This window comes from Micropterus dolomieu, linkage group LG04 (genome assembly GCF_021292245.1).
Source record: "Micropterus dolomieu isolate WLL.071019.BEF.003 ecotype Adirondacks linkage group LG04, ASM2129224v1, whole genome shotgun sequence".
NCBI classification, from domain to species: Eukaryota; Metazoa; Chordata; class Actinopteri; order Centrarchiformes; family Centrarchidae; genus Micropterus; species Micropterus dolomieu.
This window is the reverse complement of record NC_060153.1, coordinates 1,008,131-1,022,992: the sequence shown is the minus strand read 5'-3', so window position 1 is coordinate 1,022,992 and position 14,862 is coordinate 1,008,131. Positions and strand designations below refer to the sequence as shown.

Sequence of the window (14,862 nt, the reverse complement as noted above, 5' to 3'; positions counted from 1 at the left end):
AACACCCCCCCCCAACATAGCCCAGGGCCCCCCCCCCCCCCCAACGCACACACTGCGCGAGCACAGCGACACCCAATGAATCCTACGTGGGAGGCCGGGCAAATGACCCAACGCCAAGCCACACAGGAAAAGCGCCATGAATTCGGCTTTTCCCTTGTTTCCAGCAACTTACTTGCTTATATTTTCTTTTGTTTGTTAAAAGTTATCAGACCGTTTCAGTCGCACAACTTTGAATTCAAAAACAACCAAGTACTTCTAAGCTTTATTGTAGTCGAGTGAACTTATATTGCTCCCACCGAAGTTCGGACCCAGCCACACGTGTCAGTCACACCAGCAGTAACCCAAAGGACATCAAAACCCAAAACTAAACCCAGCTAACAGCCTACCACTGCAAGTTTTCTTCAAACCAAGCCAACTGGGGACGGACCTCCGGAGAAATTCCCTGGCAGAGAAAGCGACCGGCAGACGGCGTGTTAAGCCGTCTCAACCAAGAACGCACGAAGTTCAGCCAGCGTGAAGCCGGCCGAAGACCAACTGGAGCTGGAGAAACAACAAGCAGTAAGGAACCAACAGCATTCTGTGGTTGAGTTGATGTCCAATAGTCTTTTAATCCGTTAATTTAATCCTAGCCAAATTTAACTTAGTTATTACCATAACTTGCGTTTATTGGTTCTCTTGCCTCCTTAGACTCAAATCTTTTCCACAATAGACCACTAAATCCACATTTAACTCCATAATTTTCATTGATTGCATCCTGTTTGTTTAATCATTATTGTTGTATGTCTTTGATATATTTAAAGCCACTTTATATCCACCTTTAGTTAGTAAGGTTAATAAATTTCACTGTAATCACAGGAACTGTGTGTGTGTATTGTTTGAGTCCAGGTCACTGTAACGGAGGATTTACGCTTTCGATATGAGATTGACTGATTGATTAGATTGATTCAAGATAATTAAACAATTACTACTAAACTGATCACTAGGAAATAATTGTATAATTATTAAGCCATACTTAAGGTTCCTAAAGCCTTGGGGGCAGACAGCAAATCTTTAAGTGGTACCCTTAACGAGGATTTATGAATTAATATTTTGAATATTAATATTCATAATTTGTATTAAAAGTAAAGTAGATTTGCTAAAATCCCATTGAAAATTTGTGGAGGAAGCTGAAGTTTTGAGTTGCCAAACATCAGCTTCAAAACCTTAATGATTTGGAGAAGATCTGCAAAGAGGAGTGGAACAAAATCCCTCTTGAGAAGTGTGCAAACCTGGTGGCCAACTACAAAATGTCTGACCTCTGTGATTGCCAACAATGGTTTTGCCACCAAGTACTAAGTCATGTTTTGCAGAGGGGTCAAATACTGATTTTTTTGTTGTTATTCTTTCTCTCACTGTTCATATAAACCTACCATTAAAATTATAGACTGATCATTTCTTTATCAGATGGCAAACGTACAAAATCAGCAGGGGATCAAATAGCTGACGTTGAGTGCCATGAAAGGCGCCATCAAATAAAATGTATTATTATTATTATTATTATTATTATTATTATTATGTCCGCTACATAGCGGAGTCCGACAGCTGAACACGTTAGGACGGTAAAAGACTGCCAAATGAACTGTCTGTCGGAAAGCAAGCCTGATGTAACACAGAAGTAAGCTAGCTTACAATGTTAACTGTGCTGTCCGATATAGTCATGTTGCCAATTTTATAACAACGCCCAATAATGTTAGCTAAGCTAATTATTCATTTATGGAGACCATTGGCAGCAACCTGGATGGAATGTAGTTTAAACTTTATTGTCAACAGGATGAAACGTGTCAGCATCTGTGTTGTTTACAGTGGGGATGTTGGGGACATGTCCCCATCTCTGTTTTTGCAAGCATTTGTAAAAAATGCTTTAAAAAAGACCTTGCAACAGTAAATAACAAATAAATAACAAATGAAAGTGCTTTGAGAAAGGTTTATTTGTACTTTGCACTCATTTGCACAGGAGAAACCTTTCTGAAAGCAACATAGAACGAGAGCCATACTGCATTATATTCTATAATATTTTTAGATTTTAAATTTTCAACTGCCACCTGAATTTTTTGTTTCCCTTTAGATAAATAAAAACATTTCCACCTTAAATTGATACAGGAAAGGCAGAAATTGGTGCAGAAAATGACCATAATGCAGGGAATTAAGTGTGTAATGCTCCAAAGTTTCCCCCAGACCCCTCAACTTATATTTCAGCATTGACGATTTTTATAAAATAGCGTTAAAATATCATCACATCTTGTTATCGTGACACCAATATGGTGCATCACCGAGTCTTGTGAGCTAACTGGATCTTCACATCCCTATCTGAGCCCTTATGTCCCCACTAATTTTCAACACAAAGTCAGTTATCTATAGAATATGTAAGCTTAAAACAGACCCCTTTTACACTGTCTGTGTGTTTGTCTTTTGCATATCCTCCTCACCTTTTTTACCCCTGACCAGTTTGCATGCCTGATAATAAGAATAGGACTAGTAATAACAATTGAAGCAAAGGGTGTCAAGCAAGAACATGGTAGCAGTAGGCGACTCGCAACCACAGATCCAGACTCCACAGCTCGAGAGCCAGAAACACCTGCAGAAAGTTATAGGAGGAGAGAGGAGAGGGACGAGAAAGCAGATGTCGAGTTATTAACATGCTTTAATGGGATGAGGCTGCATACAGATGGAGAGAAGAGGAGGAGAGAGGAGTTCAGTGCATCATGGAAAGTCTAGGCCTATAGCAGCATAACTAAGGGATGGTTCAGGACTCACCTGAGCCAGCCCTAACTATAAGCTTTATCAAATAGAAAAGTCTTAAGCCTACTCTTAAATATGGAGATGGTGTCTGCCTCGAGGAATGTGAGTATTAATGTGACTGGGGGGAGTAGATTCATTTAGCTAACATAGCCTGATCTTTATCACTCAGCCAGGTCTCATTAAGACAAAATAAATCAATATTATAATCTGTTATTAATTAATTTACTAGTACGCCTTTAGATGAGAGAGATCTGATGTTTAAGAGTCCACAATTCTCCTATTTTTTGCACTATTGCACTCTTAGTTTAAATTTTTATTAGGTCTTTATGTACAACTCCTATTCTGTTTACCTTTGATTTAAATAATTTAAATGGTCAGGGGGCAGACACCATCAGGTTTTGGCTCGGTAAATGCTGAAATGGAAGCGCAGGGAAGCGCAAGGGTGTAAGACTGCAACACACACACACACACACACACACACACACACACACGTACGTACATCTTTGGGGCTTTGGGGAGTCACAGAACATGTCATTACACCCCTTCAATCATGATAATCATCATTAATTACTATTTATATGCTTTACTGCCTGATTAAAAAACCTGTCTCCCCCTCTGCTCTTGATAATGGGCATTCTAGGATACGTGTGTGTTTGTGTGTGTATGTCTTTCATATATCCATCTTCCCGTTAACATTTCGCTCCCAACTTACAGCGGTTCCACCTGGCCTGTTTCATCAGTATGTCATTGAAGACCAGTTCATTTGATCCTGTTTACAACCAACAACAAGAGCTGAGCAATTTGAAGCTTTGAAGCCTTCCATTACTTTCTTTTTACCACATCCAGTTTTAATAAGACTTGTATAGATGGATAATGAAAGGGATATGAAAAGAGATCTCTTTGAAATTGTTAGCAAATTGTACTTAGATTTCCATTATGACAAGGGGAAATGAAAAGCTTCAGTTTGATATCTTGCTCCAGTGAACTTCAGTGCACCTGGATATTATGCTTATTCTCTGCATTTCTCTTTCTCTTACATTCGCTCCTCTTATCTTCAATTTCTCTCTTCCTTTTCCCATTACACATCACGCTCTCAGAGGGGCAGCAGTGACTCCCATGGGTCGGAAGAGTTGCCCACCCAGGGGGACTACAAAGGACTTTGTCCCTTCAGCTCAGGAAGCAAGGAGCAGGTCCAGGAGTTGTTTGAGGTGGGCGTCCATCCCCAGTTGAATTCTCCCTCACTGGAGCGGCCAATCCCGGCACATTGCACAGGTACCAGAATATGATGGTAGTACAGATACTATATAGTAGCTGTATTTCTGTAGTATCTTTAGTTAGTACTGTCATTCAGAGTGAATGAATCTGAGTGGCAGGTCCTGAAATCACCAAGTTCTTACCCTAAATGACAAAAAAGGTAGATTTCCATGGTATTCCTAAACTATATATGTGAGCATTTTGCTTTGCTTCAGTGCTTTTTTATGCACATTCTTTCACCAAAGTCCTCCAAAACTGTTGTGACAGTATAAGAACATTACCATACACCAAACTGAATATAAACTCTAAAAAATAGTAAAAAAAAAACAAAAAAAGTTTTATTAAAGCTGTTTGAACAAATAGCCACCATCACCAGAGGAAAACTTACAAGGGCACACATGCATTTGCATGAGCGCAAAGCAACATAATCCACTTTACTGCTGCCAGTTTTAAGCTATTTGACTGATGTGACTGAAAGTGGCAGGGCAACTATTCAGAAGTATCCGTTGTCATACCACCAGACTTCAAGGGAAAATTCTGTATTTTTAAATCCGGGCCATATTTTCCCATGTTTCTGTGTCTCTGTGACAAATGGGGACAACATTTTTTTGAAACTGTTCCATTATTGAGCGAGCACACTGCAGTCAACAGCCGCAAAACAGCGCTGCAATGCAATCCTTGCTTGCAATTGCGCCCCGTCAAAGACCCTTTTTTAAAGAGTAAGATCCTTTTTGTCTGGTGGATTTGAAGAGAGTGATATAGCAACTGTTTATGGTTAAACAAAAATGATCTGTAGGAATTATTTCCATTTCCATTTTGTCAGACATTTATTATAACAATCTGAGCCTGTCAGTTGCAAAAACAAGCACTGTAGTGAATGCAAGGATTATGTTATAGCCCTGTTTTGCAGCGAGAGATGGGGACTGGAGTTTTAAGTCACACACACAGTGACTTCAGACTCGATTTGGACTCGAGGTGCGGGACTCGTGAACAATGTTTATTTTTTAGGAAACGTCTGATGACCTTGCTGTTATTCCCTCCCTCTGTTACCTATAACCTGCCTACGTAACATGTAGTATCAGCTGCGCGTGGCCACACGTGAGAGAGGACAACAAACACCGGCAGCTGCTGTGCCTTTTATCATAAACTTTGGCTTTAAAACTTCATACAACAAGATCCAAACAAAGACGCGCTGAACGCAAATACGTTAGTAACCTGTGGTGAGTAAACATGTTTACAAACAAACATGTTTACTCACCACTGTTTACTGTCGTTCATTAAGAAATGAATTAAGAAATCATTAAGAAATGATGAATGAGCGTTTTTTTACTTGCCAAACTTGTGGTAGTCGATTAACGTAATCCTTTACGTCCCGCTGGCTGCCATTAATTATTACCGTTGGCTGGAAAGAGGTTACAGGTTTATTGTTGACCATGTAACTTTACAGATTTATTTAGTTAACTTTACACTGGGTTTGAAAATCAACAGGGTTTGTTGACTTACAGTAGTTGTCATTGTCATTAATTGTAGACGCATTGTACATTAGGCTATATGGTTGTGTTCTGTAAGTTAAAAACAGGTTACAGATTTATTGTTGATTATGCAACGTCACAGTTTTATTTAGTTAATGTTACACTGGGGAGTGAGTCTGGGGAGTCTGTTGACTTACAGTATTTAATAAGACGTCAATAATTGCATTGCACATTACATGGTTGTGCTCTGTAAATGAAAAACTACATTTACAGTTATAGTTACAGAATTCCTTATAGCTATGCAGTTTCATAAAAAACCTGGATTGAACGCAGCAGGGGATACAACATTTGTAATAACCATGAAAGATTTGAGACTTGACTTGGACTCTAGCTCAAAGACTTGAGACTTGACTTGGACTCTTGCTCAGAGACTTGAGACTTGACTTGGACTCTACCTCAAAGACTTGTGAGCATCTCTGTCACATAGACACAAAAACATTGGAAAAAAGGGTCCAGCTGGATATCACAGGCTTCCTCAAGGCTGTGAGACTCCTCCTCCTCCTTCTCAGCACTCCACCATGGAAATAGTTTTATTAGACTTATTATTTATTCACCCATCTACTGTATATACTTTTTTTGTTTGTTTTGTTTTTGTGAGTGAAAGTGAACTATATCTTAATCTTGTTGTACAACCCAGTGTTGTCAAATTATAAATAGAACTACCTTGTAACTTAAAAATACTTTTAGAAAATTGACTTTGCAAATGTTTTTATGAGGAAGGAAACATTCAACACCTCAAGGAGACTCAGTGCGACCTGATAAGGACTTACAAAAGTGTTTCTTTACAAGAAATCAAGAAAAGGTTTAATATAACACAACTCTTTAAGGTTAAACAAAATTTTAATACAATAATGTGTGCAGTAAAGTCAATGTAAATCAATTGTTAGGTTATTGTTGAGTGACAACAGTAAAGTTTCTCAGTATGTAATTTAAATAATAAAACTGTAAATGAGATGTGAGTATTTTGCCTTTAAGTAAAACTTGCCATTTTTCATCCAAGAGCAGCAAAATTGTTCAGTTGAATCTTTCACACTACCCAATCATATTAAAATAATCCCTCTCAGGGATACCTTTCATCAGCGTTCCTTATTGTCCCTATCAGTGTTCTTTGTGACTCTCACTGTTCGTTAACCACTACGATTTCATTAAGTCATGACTTTGATGTGACATTGATAGTATCGTTCAAATAAGAGGACATGTTTCATATTCCACACAGTTGATTGATTTCCACTGCAATTAAAGCAGTGATAGACAAGTCCTGTGGCGACGCAGGCACAGAGACAGAGATGTTGATAAATGACATGTTCTGGTATGCTGATGGCTCACCACCTGCCCGTAACATGACCGTCCTTACTGGAATGCATGGAAATTCACTTCAATTCAACAGCACACAACATCACAGACTGTTGTAGACACAATGTCATTGTAGACATGCAGGAAATGTTTACATAGTATGATTACTGTCAACAACAAGAAAATATATATATTACTTTACTCTTATCTCAGAGACCCATATAAAAGATCAACTTTCGTTTGATTATTACATTTACTAAATGCTATCAGTTTGGGGAATTAAATACTTGCTCTAAAGCTTACCATTTTATGTTTCTAAAATACGCTAAATTCAGGTTATGCTAGCTCTTTTAATTTGTCACCTACGAGTGATAGTGATTTTTCTTTTGATATTCAAATCAGTAATTTTGTACTATATTCTCAAATGCTGGCAGTCTTATTCGAAGCAAAATGTTTAACCCTAACCAACTGGATGAGAGGTAAAACGTAAAAAGTATCTTGAACCACGTTCAAGTGCCCTTGATTTTAACCTTCCTTGGATAACTATGACCTGGTTGATTGAGGATCTTCACAGACAAACTGGACACTTGTTTTATGTGCTGTATGTATGCAATGTATCCTCGTTAAACATTGCACACACACTTTCCTTTATTTGACTTTTTCGTGTTGTTCAGCCAAATCAACAACAACCAAAACAGCTCTTCTTCTTGCTGTCAGGAGGTCACCATCTTGTTTTCTAATGTGCATGTGTGATACATGCCTGTGTACTCAGACCCCCCCAAGTATAAGTAGATCATACTTCATACATCTGCTGTCAGAGAGGTCAGTATGCAAGTCATGCAGACAGATTACTAAAAAATGATAAAAAGCTTTAATGCAAAAGAGTCAGGAGAACACTCTGATCTGTTATAAACATAAACTGTGAGGAGGTCAATAATGTAGTCTGGAGCGAGGCAGTGAAGTGATTTGAAAACAATGAGAAGCACATCAGTTTGTAGCTTACAAGCTGCCAGTGGAGAGATTTTAGGATGGGGTGATATGTGCACTTAGTATATCTTTGGTGAGGATCCTGGCTGCATTGAAGTTGTAGGTTCCTAGGAAGGCCTGTTAACAGGGCATTACAGTAAGGCAACGATTATACTTTCTGCGTCCGCAAGTATGCGAGGGTCCGCTAGGGTCCGTGTGACGAAAAAATCGTCATCAGAGGGGGTACGTGTAGTGTCCGTGCAGACGTCCCCGTGCCTCTGCGGGGAGTACGCTACAAAACCACCAACTGCGCATGCGCTGGCAAAAAAGAAAAATGGACGCTGAATTTGAAGAGAGGCTGTGTGAAGAGGTTCGTCGCTACCTGCACCTCTACAATTCGTTAACAAGTCTTTAAAATAGTATAGACAGTCAAATGCTCTACAACTCGTGGAAGGAAATCGGCCAAAGTTTGAGAAAAGAAGACAGTGTGTAGCATGTGTGGAACGCATCTGCCAAGCGGAACCCAGAATGTAGTATAAACAGAAGCAGTCCGCGTCCATGGGCTCCGCAGTTGTCCGCGTCCGCTACCAAGTATAATCAAGGCTTAAGTGTGATGACTGTAAATAGAAACATTAATGGGGGTTTTTCCCAGTTGCCCTGCAAGAAAAAATTGTGTTACCTTGGCTTATATGTTTTTAAGTGGTAAAAGGCAACTTTTGTGATGTTCCGAATGTGTGCTTCAAATTTATCATTCTTCTCAAAGATTACCCACACTGCAAATTTCCTCAACATCTGTGGCTAAGAATTTAAGTCTTCCTTTTGCTTGCACACTGGTTACCAAATTTTCTATTTTGTCCTTATTTAACTGAAGAACATTTTAAGCCATCCACTAACTATTTTCTGCTGACAAGGCATCATCATTTGAAGCAGAGATATATAGTTGTGTGTCATCTGCATAGTGATGAAAACCAATTTCATGTTTGCAGATTAACCTAATCATCTACAGTGTATCAGATAGAAAATAATGAGGTTCGGCACTCAACCTTGAGGCACACTACAAGAAATATTTATTGGAAGCAAGTAGTCTCAACATGTTAGATCCAGTCAAGTACCCAAGAGAGCCCAACCCATGTTTCTAGCCTTTCTATAAAGACATCATGATACTGTTGATTAAGTGTGTTAGATCACTGAGGTGTGTGTGTGTGTGTGTCATGGGTTTTAGATGATAGTGTCAGAAGTCTAATGGTTGTCTGAATGCTAAACATTGTCTGGGGCCTCTCCACCCTGATAAGAGAAGGAAAATGTAAACAATGAAATACACTAAAATAAACAAAAATATGAACAGCACTGACAAAGCTGTATAAAACCTTCTTTTTTCAGATGGAGATGGAAAAAGTTGCAGTGGAGTTGGTGGTGGATCTTCACCTATCTTCCACCTACCAGCAGACTTCTTCCACCCTGCTGCTGCTGCTCATCCAGGCAGTCCTGGGAACGGTGTTAGCCCAGGAGACAGAGGGCCATCCAGGTTGGCCTCCCCAGCCTCCTGGGCCTCCCTCCGCTCACCCGGAGCCAACAGCAGGCCCCTGAGCTCTCAGGTATTATGAACAGATGAATGGATTCAAGTGTGTCTGGATGGATGGATAGACAAATAAGAACCTGACATCAGTATCTCTGTGCAACACATCACACATGATGTAAACACTTAATTCCTAGGAGAACGTTCAGTGAACCGAAGTTGTCATGCATCAAAAACACTTCAGGCAGTCAGATGGGATTTGTCAAATGAGCTATAGTGTAAAATGAGTTTGTGAGCACAGATATGGTGATCTGGGAACCTGATACTGTAACATGCCATAATGTGAAAATGTTTTGATTACAGTATGTCTGCATTAACTGAGCTGCAACATCATTTTGGCAAAACGTGGCAACAGTTAATTTGATTAGAAATAAACACTGCAGAGTGTTGAGATGTGAAAGCATCTTGTTGTGTGGTCTGTCATTTGAATGGCTTCAGTAGATAATCAGAACTGACAGTATACAAATAGTTGTTTTACCAAATTGTGAACATGCACATGACTACTATAGTGTGAAACTACAGAGAAAGTATTAGTTATAATTAAAACTAGAATCTCATTTGCATTGAATCTAACACCATCCCTCTGTTGGCTCCTGCATAAAACAAACGAGAATGAAAAGCCCTTATTTTAGATCTTGTTCCTGTGTAACCATGGAGACAGATTTTTCTTTCTTTCTCCTCTACCTGTTTGGTTTGTTTAGCTCGTGTCTGAGTGCCTCTGTGATCCTCAGCTGCTACAGTAATGCTCTGCGGCACTCAGCTAATTAGCCTGGCCAGCCCTGAGCCTGATACCAACTCTGTGCACTCAGTTCTTGGCTCACGCTCTTCACATGCTCCCCTGTCCCTTTCCTTGTATTTCCTTCATCTCTTTACATCTTTCTCTGGTGTTCTTTCTCTCTACGCCTCTTCTTTCTGTCCTCTATCTTTGGTTCTTTTTCTGCCAAATCCTCCATTTCTCCTTTTTCGTAATCTCTTTCTCTCCCATGTGGTCTTGTATACTGACAGCATGGAAGTCACAGTGCCAGGATTTGGAATAAACGCCCTCCTGCCCATGTAATACTTTAAGTTAAACAAATGCTATATGGGCAAGACAGACTATGTACGATTGGCATACCCGTCACTCTCCTGTTGAGGTGGGACCTTACGTGTTTATCATTCTCAAAAGTGAGCTATCTTCATGCAGGCCCTCATAACAGCCACTGTCTGAAACAAGCTGTAGATGCTCCAGTCTTTTTAAGCCCCCCCCACCGAATTTATGCCATAGGTACGCCGTAGCCACATACCCTACAATGCAGGCTGATGCGCTCCTTCCAAAAAATTGAACTACATGTCTCTATTTTACTAGTGTCAAACTAGACATTTCCCAATAGACTTACATTGTGAAAGAAGGTGCTTTAAAACATAAATTAGATTTTATCCATATGGACCGATAACATTTGGAAAGTCTAGAAGAGCACCATGATTATCATTTTATCCCCATTCAAGTTAGCAGAGAGCTAAATTGGAAGTTAGCCAGCTTGGCCGGCGGAAGTCAAGTAGAACATAGAAACTCCACCACTAATTATCATTTTCGCGGTGTAATTGCAGAGCTTTCCCAGACACCAATGTAGACTCGACACTGAAGTATGAATTACCCTTTAGTGGTATGTTGATTTTTGTAAACCACATATCTCTGCCCATATCAACCTGAACAGAGGTTTAATCAGCCAGATTAAGTGAAAACACCTGTGAGGGTGTACAGGTCCAGTTAAAATCACTTCTCATGCTGTATTCTATGGGTATTTAGGCTAATACACAACTTCTGGTTTTAAATGATTTAATGGGATTAAACCCAAAGCTTGGTTCAATCATTTCAAACAACAAATTAACTAAAATCAATCCTTAAAATGTCCTGTTGGTCCAAACCACCTATAATCTTCTGCCCATTAAAGAATGATTGCTTCCCTTTATTTTCTTTCACCACCTCCCTCCTCTGTGTGCAGCACCTGTCCCACAGTGACTCCTCCCTGGCCACAGGCAGTTCAGATGGCAGCCTGCAGATCACTCTAGAGGAAGGGCTCAGCTTCAGCATCTCCCCACCTCGAGATCTGGATCTCCCAATGCCTCTCCTCTGTCCCCTTTCCAGCCACCCCGTACACCCCCAGGGACCGGCCACAGGAGACCAGGGCCACCCTTTACTAAAGAGACGCAGTACTACCTTTACTCTCCAAGCCACCAGGGGGCACCAGAGGAGCCAGAGCAGCGGTGGTTGTGGCAGCACCAGCCCCAGCTGCCCCCGGCAGGACTCCATGGACCCTTCAGATGAGGACATGGGCACGGGGGCGGGTGGGGATGGCTGCCGCCAGACCCTCAACAGTGAACACTTGTCAGAAACACTGAACAGCCTCTCACTGACGTCGCTGCTGACCCCTGGGTCTCTGGCAGCCCCGCTGGTTAAGAAATGTAACAGCACAGGGTCACTAGACCAAACCAATCTATCTGTCCGGAGTAAAGACGGACGCCACTTCTATGGCATAGATGCCCATGGTTACTTGTCCAACCCTTGGACAAAGGGAAGGGCAAGAGGTGAGGAAGACAGTGATATCACAGGCTTCAGCATGAAAAGCAGCAGCCAGCCCACAGACTCAAGTTCCAGGAGAAATAGATGAAACACTTGTTGCCTCTCTGTAGTGGAACTCTTTAACCATTTGCATTTCTGGACCTTGAACAGAACAGGAAGAGACTTTTAAAATAGTACATGTCCTGTGAACCCGATCTCTTTCTTTCCTTATTGGATCTGCTTGGAATCAGTCATTTCTCAAAAGATTACAGTTGCTCCTGAATTTGGACGTCTTTTCTTTTCCACAGTATATGTGGTTGCTTTTTGAAATGATAACCTTTTAACCTTTTAGAATAACCAGGATTCGGCCTTGGCATATGTTGCAGTGCTGGGCTTTATATTTGAGTCATCCTGGAATACAGAATATTTGGCCGGCCATTAGAGAGAGGCCCGGAAATTACAGTGATTGATGAGCATTATTAAGGTGATGCTATTTAAATAAAACTGCAGAAAGACAAAAGCAGTGTCATTAGCATTGGACAGAACTCTGAAGCTTCTTTTGAGGAAGAACTGAACTTTGTACAGGTTTATTTTGTAATGACCATCGCTAACAGTAGCATCAACCAACCTTTTTTCCTCTTAAGAAGATTTGGTGGGTAACAGAAAATGATTGCATATTTTGTGTTCTTTTTTAACTTCAATGTCTTGAAGTTGTGTGAATGTCGACACATCTGTCTCAATTTGTAAGGGATAGGGAGACCAAGACAAGCAAGGAGCCTGGCTAGTCTGAAAATTGACAAAGGGCCTCTTTGAATAGAAGAATGGATATGTGACTGCTGCTGAGAATATGTGGGTTGTTAGTGGAAGCATTGGCCACTCTCAGAGTGGACTCTTGTGCTTTCAACATAACCATGAAAGGGCTAAAATGTAATGAGTGCAGACTCGGGCCCAAACATACTTTTAAAAACTTGAAGGTACATCAACTACTTTCAATTCCTTTTCTGATGTCACTAATATATACACATGTAAGACTAAATGTGTCACTAAAATGACCATTGACTTTTGAAGTTGTAGGTTGGATTTCTACGAAAACATTTGAACTTTAAAGCTGTATTTAACAGATTTTAACACAAAAGAAATCGAAACAAGTTTATCATACCATGCACATTAAAAGACTTTCTCAGCACCAGCAGCCTCTACCTACATGTTGAATGGGCAAGAGTGATTCCTACAAGTAAAAAAAAAAATACTTTGCAAGGCACGGGGTAAGTAAAATATAATTTTAACATTGAACATTTCATTATAGCCTGTACATTAATACTGTAAGAAGTCAGACAGTTTGATGTCATCCAGTTTTCTCAAAGTTCTCCCTCTGTATAACACACAGTGCCTCTGCTTCAGACAGTTGTTGGTATCTGATAGTTTAACGTACGTATCTTAGTCTGCAAACTTAGAGCTAATTGACTCACAGACAATGAAGAAAAGAAGGATTTGCTTCATGTGCCTCATGTCAACATGCTAACTACTTAGTGATTATCCCTGCTACAGGACATTTTGAGAATAATCATATCAGTCATTGATGATATGATGTTATGTTAATCATTTTTAGCCATGACAGCAACAGGATGGCCAAAAATGATCTGGCCTGTTGATTGATCCACCACTTTGGTCCAGATTGAAATATCTCAACTATTGGATGGTTTGTCATGCAGTTTTGTACAAATATTCATGGTGCCCAGACGATGAACCCTAATAAATTTGGTGATCCCGTGAATTTTCATACAGCACCACCAGCTATTAGTACACAAATAGCACAGATATTCATGTTCCCCTCAGCATGAATTACAATAACTTAACAGGCCTGTGAAGTTTTCTTCCAGTGCCATCATCACGTCAACATTTCAGTTTGTCCAATACTTGGTTCATGACAAAATACCTACAATGAATGACATTTCCATCAGCCTCAACTGTACTCTGGGTTTAGTGCTAATTAGTAAACGCTAGCATGCTAACATGCTAAACTAGGATGGTGAACATGGTAATCATTCCTTGTACTTGCTAAACATCACCATTTTGAGCATGTTGCTATGCTAGCATTTCGCACAAAGTACTGCTGTGCCCAAGCATAGCCTCATAGAGCTGCTAGCGTGACAGTATAGGCAGTTGCCTCGCTGCCTCGATACCATAATAGACAGCTGCCTCAGAAGGCATCACTTTCAAGTGAAAGCAGCTCTGTTTACATTAGTTTCAAACAGCCTTCTAGGGCAGCACTTAATGCAACGTGTGGCGTCAGCACGCCGTCTTCTGACAACCAGAAGAGACGCTAGCCTAGCATCAGCTAACTAGCTATTGAAAGCCAAATGGCTAACAGACACCTCAGAAATCATACTGAACAAACTTGGTTGGTTACAGTCACGGGCTAATATTATAGTTCAGTGTTTAGTTCTCGCTAGATTTTCAAAAATCGAAGAGAGAAAATTACTAAAAACTTTTAAAAACATATATTTGTGTACAAATTGGGCTTGTTTGTACGCCATCTTGACCAGTTTTAGAAAGCTCTGGCGGCCGCAGCCATGCTGCTTTATGGGTAATAGTCAGCGTCAAGTCATCATCGATGCTGCCTTCAAAACTGGCTGTTACTGGGGCAGCTCAAATGTATGAAGCCCATGTAAATTCCATTGTGAAACCTATGAGATTATATGTGAAACTAATGGAGAACTTGTTACGTTCCTACATTTCATCACATGTGATCACATGTGCCCACATATGGAAAACATGGGGAATTTGTGTATTTTCTGTATCAAACTCCAGTAGAGCCAATAATACAATAATGAATACAACAATACAATAATGAAGATAAATCCAGTGACTAACATTAGCTTGACTTTAATAGGCTCTCATTTGGCACCAGCAGTCTTGGTCTA

At 40.2% G+C, this 14,862-nt stretch overlaps 1 protein-coding gene across 3 annotated transcripts in view; it reads left to right on the top strand.

The window, feature by feature from the left end:
* The window catches only part of LOC123969108 (voltage-dependent T-type calcium channel subunit alpha-1I-like), a 232,829-nt gene extending 219,705 nt beyond the window's left edge, over window positions 1–13,124 (top strand). For all 3 annotated transcript variants that reach the window (XM_046046199.1, XM_046046198.1, XM_046046200.1), the window contains 3 exons: window positions 3,876–4,050; window positions 9,204–9,418; window positions 11,382–13,124. In XM_046046199.1, the coding sequence (XP_045902155.1) occupies window positions 3,876–4,050; window positions 9,204–9,418; window positions 11,382–12,047 (1,056 nt within the window). In that variant the 3' untranslated portion in view covers window positions 12,048–13,124. The remainder of the gene's footprint in view (window positions 1–3,875; window positions 4,051–9,203; window positions 9,419–11,381) is intronic.
* The last annotated feature ends 1,738 nt before the right edge of the window (window positions 13,125–14,862 follow it).